The 21,616-nt window shown below is 38.8% G+C and overlaps 1 protein-coding gene across 10 annotated transcripts in view; it reads left to right on the forward strand.

Moving 5' to 3' along the window:
• The window catches only part of abcc9 (ATP-binding cassette, sub-family C (CFTR/MRP), member 9), a 53,524-nt gene extending 32,410 nt beyond the window's left edge, over positions 1-21,114 (forward strand). For 4 of the 10 annotated variants that reach the window (XM_047575209.1, XM_047575212.1, XM_047575213.1 and 1 more), the window contains 13 exons: positions 11-80; positions 429-586; positions 1,463-1,555; positions 2,848-2,950; positions 3,061-3,174; positions 4,549-4,669; positions 6,743-6,871; positions 7,973-8,053; positions 13,152-13,260; positions 15,939-16,042; positions 16,137-16,270; positions 17,203-17,265; positions 19,008-21,113. In XM_047575209.1, the coding sequence (XP_047431165.1) occupies positions 11-80; positions 429-586; positions 1,463-1,555; positions 2,848-2,950; positions 3,061-3,174; positions 4,549-4,669; positions 6,743-6,871; positions 7,973-8,053; positions 13,152-13,260; positions 15,939-16,042; positions 16,137-16,270; positions 17,203-17,265; positions 19,008-19,145 (1,417 nt within the window). In that variant the 3' untranslated portion in view covers positions 19,146-21,113. Of the gene's footprint in view, positions 1-10; positions 81-428; positions 587-1,462; positions 1,556-2,847; positions 2,951-3,060; positions 3,175-4,548; positions 4,670-6,742; positions 6,872-7,972; positions 8,054-13,151; positions 13,261-15,938; positions 16,043-16,136; positions 16,271-17,202; positions 17,266-17,617; positions 17,908-19,007 lie in introns of all 10 variants that reach the window. The other 6 variants (XR_007111251.1, XR_007111253.1, XR_007111254.1 and 3 more) reach the window with 2 other exon arrangements.
• The last annotated feature ends 502 nt before the right edge of the window (positions 21,115-21,616 follow it).

Here is a 21,616-nt window from a genome sequence, read left to right on the forward strand (position 1 = left end):
CTCTCCTCAGGTTCTTTGACATCACTCCTTTGGGTCAGATCCTCAACAGATTCTCAGCTGACACCAACATCATTGACCAGGTAAACAGACGGATGATGGATCGTGGTGTTGTCTGTGTTACATTCTTGTGAACATCTTGGGAACGCCTCGAGGGAATTCCTCCAAATTTGGCAGAAATTTTAAATTGGAGTAGAGGATGAACTTGATGATTAACGTTCCTTTTGAACTCATATATTTGTTGGCAATGATGCAATCATTCATACCATATTTATTACAGATTTTCCCACAGTTGTCTAATAGGCTGAAATTGTTTAAAGACGACATTTTGGATTCCAAAAGTCAACCTGCCCTGTTCCATGAACATCTTCACTACCTATAGTGAATAGTTGTGTTTTGATACTGTTGCAAGTGAACAACTTTTCTTTTAGCATATTCCTCCGACGCTGGAGTCTTTGACGAGGTCAACGCTGCTGTGTTTGTCTGCCATCGGGGTCATAGCCTCCATCACTCCAGCCTTTCTGATCGCCTTGGTTCCCCTGGCGGTGGCCTTCTACTTCATTCAGAAGTACTTCCGGGTCGCCTCCAAGTAAGTTGTATTTATTACAGATCATACTGTGAGTTATTAAACAAGTTATAGAGATTGCTTCGATGCTGCCAGAGGCTACCCACTATTTGGCGGGCGCTGCCAGATGGGAGGTGACCCTGGACTAGACCCAGAATTCACCGAAAGGGATTATTGATCTTGTCTGGTCTGGGAACGAAACAGGATCCCCTGGGAAAAGCTGGAATGTTGCTAGGGAGAGGGCTTAGCCTGGATGGATGGATTTTCTACACTTCACTGTTCTAACTTGCTCATGTTTATGCTTTTAGTTGTCATTTTTGATCAAATCTGAATGACCATACGCAGGTTTTTTTACTTTCATACCTACGCAGAACAAATGAAGTAAGCAGGTCAATAGGTTTAACTATTTAATCGCGATTAATCTCTCCTTTTATATCTGTTTTTTATGTATCTGCAAGATATATTTTTTCTCTTATCAACATCTCAGTTGCTCAGAAAGTTCCCTGCTCAGTTTATAGCTCAGTTCACATCAACAGTAAATCCATCTGTATTTTATTATGGGTCATATTTTAGACGATAGAGAGAAAAAAAAAATTCCCCTGCACTAAAACCCAAATCAGAGCAACAAAGTATGTGTTATTAAGCAATGGAGGGATCCTTAACAAATGCCCTAATCGCTGTTAAGTGTCCGTCCTTTGAAATGTTCATGCAAATGAGTTGATTGACCCGGCAGACCCTTCCCTTCCATGTTTTCTATTAATTGTTACAGGTTTCAGTTTATTATTGCAAATATGGCACTAAGCAGTATGTAGTAAGAACATGTGGAAAAATGTTCCCATAGTTTCATTCAGTATGTGCCTAAAAAGTTGATTTTTATAATGTGAAAACTCTTCCTCTCAGGGACCTCCAGGACCTCGATGACTCCACACAGCTTCCTCTCCTCTGCCACTTCTCTGAGACGGCTGAAGGCCTCACCACTATACGAGCGTTCAGGTACAACAAATTTGTCTTTGCTTTCAGCTGTTCTAATGGCTTCTTCTACACTTTTGCACTTTTTTTTTTTTATTCCTCACCCAAACATCATTCCATGTTCAATCTTAGATTAATTCCTACTGTACTGATTATAACGAAAAAGAACCGTGCCTTCAGAGTGTGATAATAATAGAAACCGATTCAAGTTGTGGCGCTTTACTTAAAAAAAAAAAACTATAGGTTTCTTTAAGCTTGCAGTTTTGACATTTGTGTAGACAAAATTCTTGTTTTTTTCAAGTGGTACAGAGTCTAGCAAGACAACAACTGGGTAACTTAATTGGTAAATTACTCAAAAATAACTACTAAGTCCATAATCTACATCTACACCATGACTCAAAAGTCTAAAGCACCAACCAAACACAAAAATCCAACGCCTTCCCTCCGCATGAGGGGAGAGCTCAACCAATAAAACTCAACTCAGTCTGGATGATACCCAAGAATGATTCATTTGGAGGCAATTGTGCCTTCACTCTCAATTATCCAACTCCAGTTGCTCTTGCTTTCAGTCTTTCGATGACTAAAAACCCTTCACAGACTTCTTTTTAAACCTTTGTACTTCCCCCTTGGGATTTACTCACTTTTAGAGAAAGCATCTAGTGGCCATTAAAGGAACTGCATGTGTTGGCTCTTTGCATTTAGTTTTTTTTTTTTTTTTCTATTTGTCCGATCAACTCCTTCGACCTCAGAGAAAGAAGCTTTACTTTCAAGCTTGCATCGCTGGATTCCGATGAAGCGTCTTCTTGTATTTCTGTCTTCACCCTCTTTCCCATCGTCGGTATAATCCAACATTAAACAGCTCTCACGCTTTTTCCTCCTCTCTTCCCTGAGGACTTCCTCTTCCTCTCACTCACACACACAAATACACAAACACAGACAGACTCACATGCAGAAACAGTGAATCTGGTGTTGAGACAGATTCTTGGCAATCATCAGATGGTTCCCATTATCATTATCCACTGGTCTCTGTCCAAACCACGACTGGTTTAGATGGCAGTGATTTACTACTGAATACAAACACAGATAAAAACCTGGAGCTTGGATAGAACAAATAACAGAACAACTATTACTTTTATTTTATTTAATAAAGCTGTTTATTCATTTTTTATTTCCTGTTTGCCATTATATTTATTATGTGTACTGGATTTTATAAATTTAATTTTGCGGTTTCTACTGGGGATCTAATGATTAAGTGTTTTAGTTAAAGAGATGAATCTAAGTATTAATGTATTCTGTATCTTTTGCTTTGGCTTCAGACACGAGGCTCGTTTTAAACAGCGCATGCTGGAGCTGACGGACACTAATAACACCGCCTACCTGTTTCTGTCCGCCGCCAACCGCTGGCTGGAGGTCCGAACGGTGAGATAACCCCCGTATATGTTCTAGGTTGGGCTTCACGTAAATGATATTAGAGGCATTGAGGTACTTGCAGGTTTTATATTTGTGCGTTTTGAACGTTCTCCGTGCAGGACTACCTCGGAGCAGTGATAGTGCTGACAGCTGCAGGAGCCTCGATATGGAGTTTACGTTACAATAATCCCGCTGGAGGTCTGGTGGGCCTCGGCCTCACCTACGCCCTCACCGTGAGTTTCTACCACCACTCCATCTGCTAACGCTCTTAAGTGGCACATTTCACTCTGTGCTGTATAAATATATGTATATCTTCAACACTTGGAGGTGCACCTCAAATTCAGAGGCCGTGATGCTCTGTCGCAAAGCTTTTCAGTTCGGGTCGGGGGTGAGTTACTGTTCGCCCGGCACAACCAGCTGGGAGGTGACCTCGGGGTAGACCCAGAATTCACTGGAAGGATTTTATATCTCGTCTAGTCTGGGAACGCCTTGAGATCCCCCAGGAAGAGCTGGAATGTGTGGCTAGGGAGAAGGACGTCAGGAGTTCCCTGCTAAGCCTGGATGGATGCATGGACTTTTTACTTTACCCTCAGGGGTCATTTTGTTTGGCCAAATCTGAACCACCTAGTGCAACTTTTTACATTGTATTAGCATAAAATCATAAATGCCTAAGTCATATTTGAACCTTTCCAGAAAAACGGAAATTTTTAGCAAGCACATTGGTATTGTAATTGATATAGTAACAGTATTATGCTTTTAGGTTAACAATTTAACCCATGCAGAACAAATTAAGCACTTATAATTAGGGCTGTCAATAGACTAAGATGTTTTACCGCAATTAATTGCATGATTTTCATACTTCACTATTAGTAATTCTTTTAGTAGACATGTTTTATTGGTGCCTAGAGGAGATATTTTACTCTCATCAACATGTCAGCTGCTCAGAAAACTCCCTTCTCGCTTCATATTATGAAAATGGAAAGTTTATTCTTGGCAGTAGAACCATCTGGCAGGACTTTGAAGCTGAATTTAACCTTCAAAAGATAATTTTCCTCATTATTTTCTACTCGTTTCTTGTGCTTCTTTTGGGATTTTTTGGTAATTTTGATGCTACACAGCATAGCCTTTCACGGGATGAAAAATAATTTACTGCATCCACACTTCTGATCCGGCTTTCTTTACTGCCGAACACTTTGTGATTCTAATAATAACAGAACATGCATGTGTTTTAAAAAATGAACTCTGCTGAAAGGAATTCGTGTCAACGTGTAAACTTTCACGGCCCTACTTATTATGTAATGCACCAAGTGGAGCCTGGTAATCAGAGAGACTATCTTTTAAACAGTTTATGATATTTGCTCTCAACCGCAGCCGACTTGTCCTCTTTCAGATTTTGCTGGACCACTTGATGGTATATTAAGCAAAACAAATCTAAGTATTGGATCATTAACATTTTGCTTCCTTTGCCTTGTTCTGGATCCTTTGCACCACTTTAAGCTGTTTATTTAGAGGGTCCTCAATGGTTTATTTCAGCTACAGCCTATGTTGTAGATATCAAAATTATTTTAGGATGAAACAGTGCAGCCTTCTCCTTCGTCCCTGTGCAGGTCACTAACTACCTGAACTGGGTTGTGAGGAACCTGGCAGACCTGGAGGTTCAGATGGCGGCTGTGAAGAAGGTCAACAGCTTCCTCAGCACAGAGTCGGAGAACTACGAGGGATCCATGGGTACGTGACTCGATAAATCTGATGGAGAAATGATGCCTCTCGTAGTGTTGTTGCATGTTTATAACTACCATGTAAAGCTTCAGAGGAGACAGAGTCTGATCTTTATTGTCATGTTTGATGTCTTACAGACAAAACAATCAGTGGAAGGTGTCTCTTTAATACAAGAAACGTTTTCCAAATGACATGTTTTCTGACACCTCCTAAAGTTGCATTAACGTCTGCAGTATAACACATATTTAGATAATAAATGTCACAAACTGTACACACACCAGATCTCTATATGGTTTTGTTTGCCAGAGGAGTCAAACAGGATGTGGCGTGTATGGCTTTGTGCATGTGTAATAGTTTTATGTTTTGCTTATGTGACCAGAAGCTGCAGTGTTTTGGGTTTTATTGGGGAGTCTGCTGTTGCTATGGTGCAAATACAAATTCTGCTGGAATCATTTTTCCATCCGGCATTTAGCTATTATTTAATCAGCACTTTGAGACTACAGATATCTAACCAAAAAGATTCATTACAAAAAGAAAAAGATCTGCCAGAGAACATTTTGCCATCGTAGCTACGGTATTTTGGGAAACACTACAAAAACAATTCCTGAGCTTGACGAATGCGTAGTAGAAACACCAAATGCAAAGTCTCATATCATTAATATTCTCGGAATCTCTTCTTACAGTAAATGAGCAAAATATAAATGCAAAAAAATCCCCTGAATGACAGAAAACAGAGAGAGTCTACCTCTCTGACATCATGGAAGCTTTCTGCAGATTGATAAAAGTTAAGAATCAGCCTCCTTTCACGGAATAAACTCAAAGAGTTCTGGAGAAATTCTTATCTCGCCTGCGTCACAATTTGAGTAATCTGGCTCAACTTTAACCTCATCATGTCCAACTGACAGCATTAGCAGCATAACCACTAGCATGTTAGCATTGCCACTGTAGAACATTAGTGTGCAGAAGTTACTGTTTTGTCTGTATATGTATAATGTGAGTAATGTGGCTCAACTGTGACTTCAGTGAGCTAAACTTAACTTTCAGGACATTATACCTGCTATCTGTTAGCACTTTAGCAATGCCATTGTGAAAATGTTGGTGTACATGAGTTAGAATTGAGTGTTAAATAAATAAATATGAATAATAACACAGGCTAATCTTCAACCTTAAGTGCATCCACAGTGTCTAACTACTACTCTAATTAGCAAATGTTAGTGTGCTAATGAGCTACACTAAACTTCTGAACTTTGTGAACATTATACCTGCTAACCACTAGCCTAGCGAATATCTGTGTGTGGAAGTTAGCGTTTTGTCTGTGTTTAAATATGAGTAATTGACCACACAGGCGCCAGTCTGGTTAGCAAATTTTATTATGCTAACTAGCTGAAGTCAAACTTAGTGAACATTATACCTGCTAACCATGTTAGCACTGACACTGTGAGAGTGTTTGTGTGCAGAATTTAGCATTTCATCTGTGTTGAGACACACAGGCTCGACTTTAACTTTGTGCATTAATCATGTCCAAAATAGCATGCAAATGAACTGACCCGCTAACAGTTAGCATGTTAGCATTACCATTGTGATAATCGTGGCATGCAGAGGCATTTAACTGTATGCAGCCTAACAGGAATGACATTAGACTCTTATTGAGTTGTTAATCTTGATTCATACATAAAACCTATTGTCTCTGGGACAACGGTTTGGTGGCATGATTTAGGAAATGTGAGTCTTTTTTTGTGGTTAAAATGTTGCAGATAGTTTAAGTACTGGGACTGCGTCGCTCTATGCGTTCACTTTCTAAATTAGTCTGGTTGAATGTCTCAGATGGACCCTCGTATCTTTTATCAGCATAACTTTGCTCAAACATATGATGCCATTATGTTTAAAAACTCCGTGGGTGTATATCTGCAGTGTTATGACTTGGTCCATATGGTATACATGTTCCTGTTTATGCCATCAAGGACCGTAACATAGACAACCGTTGGAGGTCTGTTTCTGTTGGAGTGTTCTTACATTACAGGTTGTGTTTCCTGGTTGAGAGTGTTTCAGAGTAAGTGACTGTGTTTCTCTTCTCCCCTTTAGACACCTCTCAGGTGCCCGAGAACTGGCCCCACGACGGTGAGATAAAGATCCAGGACCTGTGTGTGCGCTACGATCCCATGCTCAAACCAGTGCTGAAACACGTCAACGCGTGCATCAAACCAGGCCAGAGAAAGGTGTAATGAAAGGGTGTACTGTGAAGGACACGAGGGGAAGGAGTAGAAGAAGAGAGTGAGGAAGAAGAAGAAGAAGAAGAAGAAGAAAAAATCATGGTTAAAATAAAGCACTTTTGAGGACTCTTGGGAGACTCTCACAAGATTTTGCGATGCTTTTGGAGTATTTCAAGATCTCGAGGACCTTTGATGAGATCTTGAACATTTGCAGGACCTTGAAAAGCGTTTTCTTGTAAAAGTTGTGCAAGATCTGGAGACACTTCAAAATATCTTGAAAAACTTTCTTTGACGAATTATTTTGCAAGACGACAAGGAACTTTTGCAAGGTTCTGAGAAACTGTCACAAGATCTTGAGAAGGTTTTGGTGGATCTCAAGAAACTTTTTCTGGCTCTTGAGGACTGTTTACAAGCTCACCAGAAAGTGACTTCGGAACTAAACCAGTAGATCTTGGCAAAAGTTTCTCACGATATATAGAAAGTGTTTGTCAGATCTCAAGAAACTTTTGCAACATCTTAAACTTTAGCATTTAGCAAGATCCTGATAAACTTGTGTCAAATCTTAAGGAACTTTTTGGAATATCTCCAAAAAAAACTTTCACAAGGTCTCAGGCAACTTTTGCAAAATCTTGAGGAACGTTTGGGAGATCTTAAACTTTCATTTGATCCCAAGAAGCTTTTGTGAGATTTCATGAAGGATTTATTTTCCAAAGAAGAAGAATGATGGAGCAGGACTTGCAACATTTAATTTCCTTGTATTTGATTTTCTTGGTGCCCAACCAACCTGTAAGTAGGCTGGCCTCAAATCCAACACTGTCTTACAGTCTTTTAGGGTGAACTCACTGATGATACTGTTTAAAGTACGATCTGGAATGCCAGAGGCTCTAAAGAAAGCTGGGGATGTTGTTTAAATGTGAACCTTCTCTTTGGATTCGCAGCCACATGCCTCCATTAAACTGCAAACATGACACTTGGTGACTAAAGTTCATCCACGCTCTTCGTGTACTTGCCACTCCGTTATCACACAGGTGCCTTTTGTGTCGCTGAAGTGTCAAGTGAAGCGCAGCGTAATGACTCTTCTTCTTCTTGTTCTGCCTCTGCTAGGTGGGAATCTGCGGTCGTACGGGCAGTGGGAAGTCCTCGCTGTCGTTGGCATTTTTCAACATGGTGGATATTTTTGAAGGTGGGTCTGTCTTCTGTCACACTGTTAACAGAGGGAGGAGGGAGAGGGAGCACTTTGTTCTTTCCACTTCTTTCATCTCTGTTTTGTCTTTGGTTTCTATCCCTGCAGTGTCTCTCTGTCTTTCACTGGTCCAGTGTGTTTATGTCTCATTAGAGGCAGGGGATCTTAATATAATCTCTTGTCTGTTTGGAATCACGGCTGAAGGATTTCCCTCAGTGGTGTTGCCACGAGTAGTTCTTACCTCAGAGTTCTTCTTTTCTACAAAAACGTAGCCTTTAGTTCCCTTTGATTCACATACAAGATAAAGAAGTAGCAGCAAAAATGTCTAAAGAAGAAATGTGAGCAAGATACCAAAACTTTTGAGCAGGCAATTTATTGAAAACAACAATTTAACTGAAATAGATTGTTCATCAGCTGAGAAACTTTCAGAATTGTTGGGTATTAAGGGGTCAAGTATGGCCTTAAGTCTGTTGTGTGGCACTATAAAGGGCAGGGAGTACGTAAATTTTGCTATCTCACCATATAGGGAGTTGTTTTACGCTTCACACTAAGATACATCACACCCTGATATTTCAAATGTTGCAAATCAGCTAAAGCTGGTTTTTGGCTACACATGAAAGGCAGCGCTCCTCCCTTTGTCTACAGGCGGAGCCTAGTTAGAGCAAAACCACTGTGTATGCTTAGATTGGGGCTTTATTTCTTAAGGGTAGGTCCCTCTCATATCCTTAAGGTGGTTAGGGGGGAAGTCTCAGCACTGAATCAATACTTGTTCTCTGTGTGCGACATAAATAACCTAAACATGAGAAATTGTCACGTAATTTGTGCATAGCTGGACTATCCTTTCCAAAAAGTACAAAGATCCTGTGCTGAAGGAGAGGAAAATGTCCTCCTTCGACAGAATAGATTTTTACAAAATCCTGCAGGATCACAAGAAATTTTTGCCAGGATTACGCACCGATTTCATTGTAAGAGTTCACCAGAATCTGACTCAAAATTGTTTGATCTGGGTAAATGTTTTGTGCAACATAGATAAAACGCCTGTGAGATTCTGAGAAACTTTGGGAAGATCCAAAAAAAACTTGTGTCAGATGTCAGGAAACTTTTTCACAACCTTTTCATGACTTTTGCCAGATTGCAACAAAGTTTGGCGTGATCTTAAGAAACTTTTGCAGTATCTTAATAGTTTTTGTGCAAGATCTTGAGTAACTTTTGTGAAATCGCAAGAAATGTTTGGAATATTTCGAAAATTTTGTTGCAAAAACCTGAATTTTTTTGCAAGATCTTGAGACACTTTTGCCAAACATGATGAAAATCTTTCATATTCCCAAGAAACATTTTCAAGATCTCAAGTTGACCTTTGCCATAATTAAATGTCATTGTTGTATAAGAATTTTACTCTAAACAAGTAGATCTCGGGAAAGCTTTTCTCTCGATGTATGAGAGACGGTTTTGACATCATAGAATCTCAAATAATTTTTTCCCAAGGAACTTTTGCAAGATCTTAAAAAACTTTTGGTAACATGCTCACATTATAGTAGCTGTTCACAATGTAAAGGCTCCAGCAATGTATGATGGCGCTGTTTTGAGATGGTTTTTCTGAATACGTTTCTGAAGACGTTCAGAGAACGAAGCGGCGTTTTTGGGAAATCCTATAAAAATTAAAGCATCAGTCGTAACTGTGACAGTTAAACGAGACTAAACGATTTGTAGTACTTATTCTCAGGTATCATGATGAACCTAACAATACTTGTACTGTTTGGTTCTGCTAGGTGCAGCCCTTCTAACTCTGAACATAATCGCCTGTTGAGTTTACACTTCCTTTCTAACGTCTAAAGTGGAAATCATAAACTATTACAGCTTGCAGACCACACTGTGGCAGCGGATTCCCTCTCAGTTTGTTTCAGCAAATTGCGTGTGTGGCCCATTCATATGTTAGACATAGAAAATATTTAGTTTCGCACCTACACTTTAAAGCGAAGTGTTTATTCCCCAGATGTGCTTTATCTTTAAGTTGCTCTAATTGACTGCAAATGTCTTTCTGTTCACATCATGTTTTTCTCAAAAGGCTTCAATGGTCCACCTCTTAAATGAGTCACACTCACAACGTGGTCCAAAAGCTACTAGTACAGTTGATGTAAATAATGACAGCTGCAAACCCTGACTCACAGGGTCAGAGTTAGAGGTTTGAAACTGATCCAGAAGCAGTAAATGATGCAAAAACTTGTGAAAAATAAAAATCTAGTAGAAGCAGTGGATCAAAGATTTAGCGATGAGGAGACGTTTTAATGTCATGCGAGTTCAAAACATTCAAATGAAACCATTTGTGAAAGGATAATCTCTTGCCGCATTTAGACGTCCAGGAGGAACAAAAACATGAAAAAACAAACCAGTTGTTGGAACAAGTGTTTGAAAAGACGAACCGAGCTGGAATCCAAGTGGACAGCGACGTCAGAGACATGTAGACAAATTGGTCGTCTTGGCAATGAAGTTGGGGAACACAACTTCTTCTTCTGTTATATTTCCAGCAGATTTGATACTGAGTATCATCCATTGTACACTGGTCAGCCACAACATTATGACCACTTGTGACGATTCATTGTTCTGCTGGGAAACCTCTGGCCCTGGTACTCATTATTCATGTGGATGTTACTTAGACATGTAACACCTCCACCACCACCCCCATATTAATGACACTCTTTAATGTCAGCAGCTGTTCCCAGCAGGATGAGTCACAGCTGCTTTATTAGTCATAATGTTATGGCCTGTCCAGGCTTTAAAAACAGAGTGTTGGCAAACATTTATTTTACAGATATGGTGGAAGGTTTATTCACACTAAAGCATGACTAAGTTAGCCGTCTGTTTTCAGAGTCGTCCTTTTCTAATCTCCAGACCACTCTGCAGTGTTTGTTTATGTTGGAGAAAGTATTTATTTAATGTGGATTCTTACATTTTGGCTGTTTATTTATTTATTTATTTATTTGAAACGCTGGTGCAGGCCATTCTCTCTTTTTGTTCTTCGTGTGCATTGTTTTATTACTTCTCTGGAGGGCCTGAAGTAGACTCTCGTATCACGAGAAGGACGTAACCAAACCCTTGAGCCGCTTGCAGCCTCCAGTTCATAATTCTTCAAAGGCTTCAGCCGTAAACTCTCCAAGCTGTCTCACTCTTTTTTATTTATTGCATTTTGAAAGCGAGCCGTAATCGTATCTGCTCTGTTTTTACTCCGCAGCACAACGGCTGCTCCCAGACAGATTATTCGGACAAAGATGAGATTACGCAGTCACTTTTTCCATACACACACACACACACACACACACACAGCTGGGCAGACGTTTCATTTACCAGTAAATTAAAACCATTGTGTCAGCAGCATTTCCTTATAAAGCAGCGAAATAAAAGCAGAGCAGCATCATGGTGGTAGGTCCTCTGACTGAAGACATTCTTGGTTTCATCAGCCTTTAAAAATATAACGTTGTATTTAAGAGAACAAAGATATTAATTTCAAATTGTTTTGTTTAGAACAGAAGCCTTTAACCCCGTAAAGCCTGACATAAAATAATCTGATAAGTGATTTTTGGCCTCCAAACTAGCTAAATAGATAATAAATGAATAACCATTTCCTCATATTTTGTATTGGGCATGAATTGCTTCAGTAAGGAAATTATTCAGATTGAAATATCAACAATAACAATATAAAGGATATTCTTATCGTATTAGAGAAGATTCCAATGCCAAATAAACAAACAAAAAAATATCAGGAAAGCACTTTTTTATTAAATATAATACATCTGTTGTTACAGCGTAGGTCTTCAACTGGGGGTCCGTGACCCCTAGGGGGTCAACAGGGGTACTGCAGGGGTGTCGCAAAATCTTTGGTTGATTAGACATTTTCATATATATATATTTTTTTAATATTTTTTCCCCATGAATTGAAATTTCTTTAAATACAAATTAACATGTAGCCAACATATTTTAGTAAAGGGACAAATGGAGGCAGAAGACGTTTCAGCCAACAAGTGTCTCAACAGCACTAGCTGAGACCTGTCAATGTAAGCTTCCTGTACACAGTAGGCCCCGCCCCTATCGCTGCTGGGCCAATCACGAGGGTGCATATTACATGCTGACTCAATCAGGTTCCCTCAATTAAGTCCCCAGGTGAAATCCCAGAACCACGCTGTAATATTAGCAGAAGAGAAGCTAACAGTGCAGATCATTCCCATGAGGCCAAAATGGATGGCTTTGGCACTACAAACACCCTCCCAACGTCACAAACCACCAGCAAAAATGCTGGTGGCAAAGTGCCACCTGATCCTGATATAGTAGCTGATAACCCACGTAAGTGAAAACAAGAGAAGACCAAAAAATACTTCTCCAAGTACTAAGTTTGGATTCACTTTGAAGGAGACAGTTATGTTTATTACAGTTGCATATGTTTAAAATAAAAAAATATATATATTTTAACCTGTGCAGTATTTAAATGACTTAATATTGAGTGCAAAATGATAATAATAATATATATTTATAAGCACTATAGGCTGAGTTTAATATAGAACACATATAGTTGGTAGTGGGTCTCTACTGTGTCAGAGGGTTAAGGAGGCTGGTACAGACTATACCGTGGCACGAAATAAACTATTAATCCAGATTTGGACGTGTAATTCACACCAAACTTGGTTCTAATTGTGTCTTTTTATTGACGTAAAATGCAATTACACCACCTCTGCAATTGGCCCTATGTTGGGTTTGAACAAATAGTTTGAACAAATAGTTCAATAAACTTTCTCATGCACCTATAACCAGTCAGTTGATATCATAGCACACATTTCTGGGATCTTGAGAAAAATTTTGTATGATCTCAAGAAACTTTATAAGGGCTCTGTGTTTCTGTGACGCATCTTGAGACAATAATCTGTACTGTTATTGACGTGATATAAATAAGCAAACTGTGAAAAAACAAACTGAAATAGATCTCAGCTCATATAAAACGCTTTACAGTTGCAACAAAAACAGAGACGACAGCTTTCAGGTCGTTGACCTGATGGAATTAAAAAACATTCTTTGATTATTAAGTCGTGAGCGTGTGTTTGCGTCTCTGCAGGGAAGATCATCATCGACGGGATCGACATCTGTAAACTCCCTCTGCCGACTCTCAGATCGCGACTCTCCATCATCCTCCAGGATCCCGTGTTGTTCAGTGGATCGATAAGGTACAAAAACACGCACACAGTTAAACAAAGCTGCAGTAGATTATTCCTTGTTTGTAGCACAAGCTCAGAATGTCCTGTTTGTTTGTTGGTTTGATTTTTTATTTGTTGAGTTACCAATCATAATGCAAACCACGTAACTTCGTAAATAAATCATCAAAATTAAAAGGTTACAACAAACTTATGTTTGAGATGTTAGTGCGGAAAACTAAAAGTACAAAGCCTCTACCGGGAATGGTGTATTTATTAAAAGTCAAACTAAACTAACTAAACTCAGTGTCCGGCCGCCACCTTCTTGGCTAAATGCAGCTGACCAAACAGGTTAAGGGTTAAGGTTATGGGGCTAGGGTTAGACAACCTATTATAAAGAGCCTGGAAGCCAGATCATAGTTGGTCGGGAGTCTGTCAATTGGGAACTGATGATTCTCCTGCAATGATCTACCTGGACAATCAGATCATCGTGGGCGGGGCTTAATGTGGGGATGGACAAAAAGAGTAATGGTTATCATACATGTCAGCTTTTGCAACAAAAATTCTTCTTTCCCACGCCTCACAGCAAAATTGAAATGCCGTGCTACCAGTGGTTACACTGGGCTACTACAGGAATAGTGTCATGGGCCTAACTTTGTGCCCACTTGAAAACCCCAATGATGTGCCACATACTGCCTATTGCTATTGGCTAGGCTAGTTAGCTGGTGTCTTCTAGTGTTTACTTTCAATTTTGTGGCTAGACTAGTTAGCTTGTGTATTTTACTTCCGTTCTTAGGCAGAGGGGGCAAGTGTTGGTTGAAGTGTGGTTGCATGTCCCATCACTTCTTACCTGCTGCTGTTGGCTAGGCTAGTTAGCTGGTGTCTTCTTGTTGGTTGCTAGTTGGCAGCTGACTGCTAGCCTGCTGGTCGTTTTTTCAGTTGGACTGGGCTTCGCCTCGGATCATGGCACAAGGGATTGTAACATCTTATCCTGTGTATTAATGAATTGAAACCTTTAGTGGTTGGTTCAGGGACTGCATTGTTTTTTTGCAGTTTTTTAAGTCGTTGCTATTTGAAAACCATCCCTGGATGTGTCACGGGTTTAAATTGCTCATCTCTGGAAGTCAGATAAAGTCTCACAGTTAATTCTGCACAATGAAAAACATCATTACCATATCTGATCGGGGAAAAAAAAAAAAAAAAAAACTGCGGTGACACTCGGCGCAAGAGAAGAATCCTCTCTCTGTGTTTTTGTCCTGAAGATGCTTGTCACATGACGACACCAAGTCCCAGCTGTGGGGTGAGTGGTTGAAAACACAGTGGGAACCCTGGCTGGAACCTGAGCTGACTCTTCTGTCACGGACGTCACGCAGCGAGGAGGTCACTTTGTCTCCCTCGTATTTCTCTGCTGCGCACACTCACAGCCAGATTATACAGAGACTCTGTGTTTGTTATAAAAGACAAAGAGCATCGGCTGTTTGTTTGGACAGACATGCCGCTCTGGATAATTGTGTGTGAGAAAGGGAGGGAGACGATGAACGTGTGAACGTCAGCCTGAGGTGAATGGTCGACAGTAACTGCTTCACGCTGCTCAGACGCAGCTTGACTCACTCTGCCACGCATATACACTTTATTTATGCAGGTTTTCCCCCCTGAAATTTCAAAAGTTATCATCTAATAACACATGCACCTAGAAGCCACAACATTATGACCACTAACAGGAGAAATAAATAACATTTAAACCATCTTGTGACAAGTCAGTGTTCTGTTGGGACTTGGCATTCTTTAGGACTTAGCATTCATCGTTGTGGACGTTACTTAGACATATAGTACCCACCAAGACCAGCAATATTATTACCATACTTATTTAGTTTACATTCACATAGCAATGGCACAGTTATTGTCTGTCTGTTGTGATTACTGTATTTTTAGTCTGATTATTAGTTGTGTCCGTATAAACATATCAAAAACCTCAGCAACTTCCAGGAAAATGTGACTGCAAACAAGTTAACAAAGTTTTTCTTCAACAAAAAAAAAAAAAATGTGCATTGATTTATAAAAAGGTCATTAGTGCTCATGTAGAACCAAGACGTTCTTCATCATCTGCAGTTTGTACAAAATCCAGTTGCTGGTCCTCTTCTTCCGAGTCTTAAAATGTAGAAATGGATGGTTCATGTACACTAAAAGGTCGTCGGCGTATGCACAAAACAGATTTTTTTCATATTCATACCAGATAATAAAACATAGGCGTTTTAAAAATAAAAAATTCATACCATTGGACAAATCCTGCTAATTATATGTGTAATTTCACCGTACATATTTAATTTGGATCTATTAAGAGTATTTTAAACATAATTAAGTTAAACATTTTGAATATTTCAGATAGAGAACACACATCTTTACCTGAAGTAATCTTTTATTTTACAAAGTTCTCTCACGGTTTTCTCGTCTTCCCAGTCTCAACCTCCAGGATGTCAGGCAAAACTGACTTTTTCATCTTTGTTTTGTCTTTCCCAAACAAATAAGTCAGAATAAAGGTCTTTACTCACCTAAGATCAAAAGTGTCTCTTAAATTTGATAGAGATTCAAATTTTTTCAATTTTTGTAGGTTTCAGTCTTCAGGATTGTTCAACATAAAGTCACCCTGCCTCTGCACAGTTAAAATGACTCTTAACTATAACTTGGTGTAAAGATGTCTTCCTGTTTTTCAGGTTTAATCTCGACCCGGAGAGGATGTGCACTGATGACCGACTCTGGGAGGCGCTAGAGATCGCTCAGCTTAAGAATATGGTAAAAACGTTGCCTGGAGGACTAGGTACTCAAACACTAAAGATGAAAATCAGTTTTATTGCATTAGATGTCGGCTTTAATTTGCGTTAATTATCTGTCTCTTTTAACGCTTGCTGCAGATGCGGTCGTGACAGAAGGCGGAGAGAACTTCAGCGTCGGGCAGAGGCAGCTCTTCTGTTTGGCTAGAGCGTTCGTCCGAAAGAGCAGCATCCTCATCATGGACGAAGCCACGGCATCTATAGACATGGCCACGGTGTGTGAAGTCAGATTTAAAGGTTTTAATATCCAAGGGGACTTGTAGAGTTTTTTGAAGAAACTGACATCTTCCGTTCTGGTGGGGAGTTGGAACATCTTGTGGGTGTTAGCCATCAGAAGGCCAGAAAAGAAAAGCTTATTACCGTAACACACCAATGGACAAAATGTGTTGCCGAACACTGGGAAGTTTGTTGAAGCATTTGAAGACGCACTGGTCATTGGTTTGCACCAATTTGGGACAACAGATATGCACTTTGGGACACGCCCTTCGACTTGTGCTGAAGTCAGATAAAATGTTTTCAAGAAACTCCACAAGTCAACCTTTAACCCTTGAAGACCTAAACATCTGCCTGAGGATGAAAAAAATAAAGCTTACGGTATTACTTACGGTAATTACCGTAAAACACCAATGGACATAATTCAAAGTGTGGCCAAACACTAAGAAGTTGCACAGTTCTGTAAAAAAAACTGCCATTACCGTAATGGCAGTTTGATGATGATGATGCAACACTGCTATCGGCTGCAGGTTGGGGAGCGACTCAAGACCAGGTAGACCCAGGAAGTTAGTTATACCCTTGAGATGTCACGAAGGTCTTCCAGAAAAAAGCACAACTTCCCACTGTGCAGCCACACTTTGAATTTTGTCAGTAGCACAAACCGTTGTCAGTTACGGTAATCCATTGAGTTTTTGGGGATTAATCAACAGGATCAATCTACAGGTAAGAATGTGGTCGTTAACAGACACCCACAGATGTTCCTTGAACATCTTCAAGAAACCCAACAAGTTGTCCTGTTTCAGCTTGTTTTTTGTTGTTGTTGTTGTTGTTGTTGTTTTTGTTTTTGCACATACCAAATGACTGGGATGACCGAGAACCTCCACAGACAAAGGTTTAATATCTACTTCCATGCTTTTCTTTCTTTTCCCTGCAGGAGAACATCTTACAGAAGGTTGTGATGACGGCATTTGCGGACAGAACGGTTGTAACAATCGCGGTAAGTCCTTCAGCTTGTTCGCCTGCATGTTGTGTCTTTGCAAACAGAGACGGCAAATGATCCAAATCCAGTCCTGACTTCTAGCTCAGGTTTGTTCAGTGCTGATAGATGCAGCTTTGTATATCTGTCATTCATTACTTCTCCTTGTTCATTCCTTTCCTGCATGTTTTACCTTTAATTGTAACATAGTTGAATATGAATTTAAAGGCCTCTTCTTTTCCTTTTCTAATCTTTGTCTCTTCTCATTACTAAACTTTGCTTTCCAAACTTCCGCCTTTCCTCGTCTCCCTTTTCCTTACTGACTTTGATTCTTTCCTATTCTTCATTCCCATCCCTTTCATCTTGCCGCCAGCACCGCGTGTCCTCTATCACGGACGCCGAGCAGGTGCTGGTCTTCTCCTCAGGGATCTTGGTGGAAAGTGACTCGGCGTCCAACCTGCTAGCACAGGAGGAGAGCCTCTTCAGTGTCCTAGTGAAGACTCACAAGTAGACCCCGACGAGAACAGACTCTCTCTCTCTATCTTTGTCTTTCCTTCTTTTCCTTCCACATTTTTCTATTTCTGTTTCTTCTCTTTTTCTGGTTGAGTCAGAGCTGCACTCTGAGTCTGGGTCTACTGAAGCTTTGCTACCACTGAAAGCCTGGTTGGTACCAAGCGAAATAAAGGACTGCATGCTATTTGACCAGACATTTCACGTACATGCAGTGTTATTTGACTTCAGTCTGCAGAGTTGTTGCTTATTTTCTAATTCTAATCCCAGTCCTTTAATATAGCGCTATATGCATTCACATAGCAACAATAAATCAAATTCAAAGTAAGGACCCTATTATTTTAATGCCGAAAATGCTTAAATTGCAAAGATAATTTATAATAGTGGCCTTGTTTATATAGCACATTTCTAAAATGACATTGTGTGCTGAGTTGTTGTTTTTTTGTTTTGTTTTTTTTTGTCGTGAAGCTACGCACAAAATTAAAATAAAATGGTGACAGCCTACATCCGACGACAATGTGTGAGAGTTTCTATCTATGGAAACTTGTGAAGATTTGAAATATTTTGCAAATCTTTACCTGATGTCTTCAAATACTTTTACAGTTGTAAAAAAAACTGTTTTTACAGTTTATGTTCATCGCCCTCTTGTGGTATTCACAACCCCTTAACTTTCAGTTCACCAGCTGTAACGTTTTTGCTGATGTTTTTAGAAATAGTGGAGTTGGCTGGTAACTTAATATACTTTAGTTCAGTCAAAGAGATTTTTGTGTAACTTCAAAATATATCAGTGGCCTCATCCTTTCATTGTGACTTTGCATTTCCTATATTAAAACCATTAAGACCACCCCTCTTTATTAGCGTTAGGGTTGCTTATTCGTTAGCATCAAAAGCTTCTTGGCACCATGTATTATCTGTGCATGAGTTCCCGTGTCAAAACCACCAACGCAAGTTCAATTTTGATGGATGCAACTGATGTAAAGGCAAGAGGTACAAATAAAATCTGTAGCGTAAAGGATGACATCATCTGCAAAACGGCACACAAACATGTTTAGTTAAGAAACTTCAAATTATTTCCAGAAACCTACACTTTAAAAATAAATAAATAAGTTAACAGCCAGACCACCAATTCACTGCGACGTCTCAGCGACAGCTTTAAAGAATCCTAGAATCATAATAAAGATAAACTATTAAATTGAAAGCAACTACAATAAATAGTTTTAGTAACTAATTGTGTCTCTTTATTGTGTCTCCAGCACCGTGTCCACACCATCCTCACAGCCGATCTCGTCATTGTGATGAAGCGAGGCAACATCATGGAGTATGACAAACCCGAGACTCTTTTGGAGCAGGAGGACGGGATGTTTGCTTCATTCGTCAAAGCCGACATGTAGACGTACACAACTTCTGTTGTAGCGACTGTTCTGGACTCTTTTTTTGGTTTTTATACTGAATTATCTCCTCGATGAGATCTCTGTGAGACGACAACACTCCCGGGAAGCAAATGATGTTTTTTTTGTTTGTTTGTTTTTTTAAGGAGAAGCTTCTCTTCTGGAGGAAAAAGTCAGAAACCACCATCAACACTCTGAGATATATGTCTACAAGCCATTTATTATTCAAAAATATTTCATGCTGACATTGTAGTTAGCAAACCTGAAGTTATAAATAAGAATTAAAAATATTTCTAAAGAAAGTAGGAGTTGATGCTGACGATTCCTCCGAGTAAAAGAATACCATATTTTCTCATTTGTCTGAAGGTAAGTCAGGTAATTTATAGGGTTTTCGCCCAGTATTTACTTTCTTTTTAAAACAATAAAAATATATACAGAATGCACGAGAAGCGAAAAAATTTGTTCTTGCTCTCGAGGTGAGCAAGAACAAGAACAAAGTTGGTTCTGGGCGTCCAGGGCATTTAAACTTTACGAGAAACTCACACAATATTAGATGGTGTCTAACAGAGTTGTTTATTGACCAGTTTGAACTTTTGGGTCATTTTATATTGATAGAATTTTTAATTATCTTTTAACTATCTTATAAATATTTGTTACCTTTTTGTATTACACACAACCTGTATCAGTTTATACTCTATAGCACTTACATTATGCAATAAGAAAGGGAGAAAACATTTATTTAATTGTTTTGTTTTTTAAGGTGAATGAAATTTTTGTTTTGTTTTGATTTGTTTTGTTTTTGCAGCGTTGCTCTCTCCGTTGAGAATTCTAATCTCTTTAATATTTTACACAACTTTTTTTAATCATAAATTCAGCCGTAGAGGTGACGCTGATTACTGCATTGTTTGAAGTTTTAAACTTCAAATCCAACTCAAGACATCTGTGAGGCCTCAGACCTCCCGGGATCTTACTTATCTTATCTTGAGTCACCACCAAGAGGTTGAACTGTTTCGTCTCGGCAGGAAACTTCGGTGTAAAGAAGGTGGAAGTGTACCAGAAATAAATATAAAGCTTTATCTTTTTTTTTTTCTTCTGGGAAAAATACATATCAAGCTCAGATTGGGTCCTAAATTCACAATGTTTCCCATTTTCCTGAATGAAAATCAAACAAAATAAATGTTTGTCATAACATTATGACCACCTTGCTAAATGCAAAACCCCCCCCAAAATTTTGATTAAGTAGGGACCCCCTACCTTCTATACTGAACTTGGCCTATTCATTCACTATAAAGCTGTTCAAATAATACACAGGTTCAAGTATTATTATTATTATTATTTTTTTTTGTTTTACTTCAAATATGTGCAACAGTAGGGTGGCCAGGCAACTGCTGTGAACATAAAGATAACTGACTGGTGTGTGTTTATATATATATATATATAATAATATGCGGCCTCGTGATTGGCTCAGGAGTGAAGGGGCGGGGCCTACAATGTACAGGAGGTTTAGATTGACAGGTCTAGTGTGGTGCTCTAATTTACTGAAATTACTTAATAAAAGATAAAATAAATAAATAAATAAACGTATATTAAAACTTTCGCATCTCAGTATCTCTGTTTTAAATAAAATGTATATCTTAAATATTAAATATGTTGCATATTTTCGCAGCCACATGATTTGTAAAGACAAATAAGGACATGTTTAATAATAATAATATATTCAATCAAAATTATCTTCAACTGGTGACTTATTTTGTGTTTATAAGAATATAAATTTGACTTTTTGTTGTTTTAAATGATACTCAGTGAAGTATACTCTCTAAATTAGGAAGTTTTAACTTTGAAAATTAATACTGAATCATCCAAGACACACACACCAAAGTTCTGACGTCTTCTGCCTCCATTTATCCCTTCACTAAAATATGTTGCATTCATCTTAATGTGTATTTAAATAAATTTAAATTTGTATATATATATATATATATATATATATATATATATATATATATATATATATATATATATAATATATAAAAATGTCTAATCAACCAAAGATTCTGTGACACCCCTGCAGTACCTCTGCAGACCCACTAGGGGTCGCGGACGTCCTGTTGAAGACTTATGGTGCAGGTCATAGGTCTTCGACAAGTTTCAAAATCTTTGATTGATTAGAGAATGTTTTATTATTATTTTTTTAATTTCCCCCCAAAATTTTAATTTCTTTAATTACACATTAACATGAATCCAACATATTTTAGTAAAGGCATAAGGGATAGCTTAATATTAAATCCAAAATGATAATAATAATATATTTATAAATAGCACTAGGCTGAGTTTAATATAGAACACATATAGTAGGTAGGTGGTCTCTACTTAATCTATCAGTTCGGGGTCCTCGGCCTGAAAAACACTGAAACCTATAATGTAGGAAACATCCACATGAATGAATACCAGGTCCAAAAGTTTCCCAGCAGAAC

This window comes from Mugil cephalus, chromosome 22 (assembly GCF_022458985.1).
Source record: "Mugil cephalus isolate CIBA_MC_2020 chromosome 22, CIBA_Mcephalus_1.1, whole genome shotgun sequence".
Classification (NCBI taxonomy): Eukaryota; Metazoa; Chordata; class Actinopteri; order Mugiliformes; family Mugilidae; genus Mugil; species Mugil cephalus.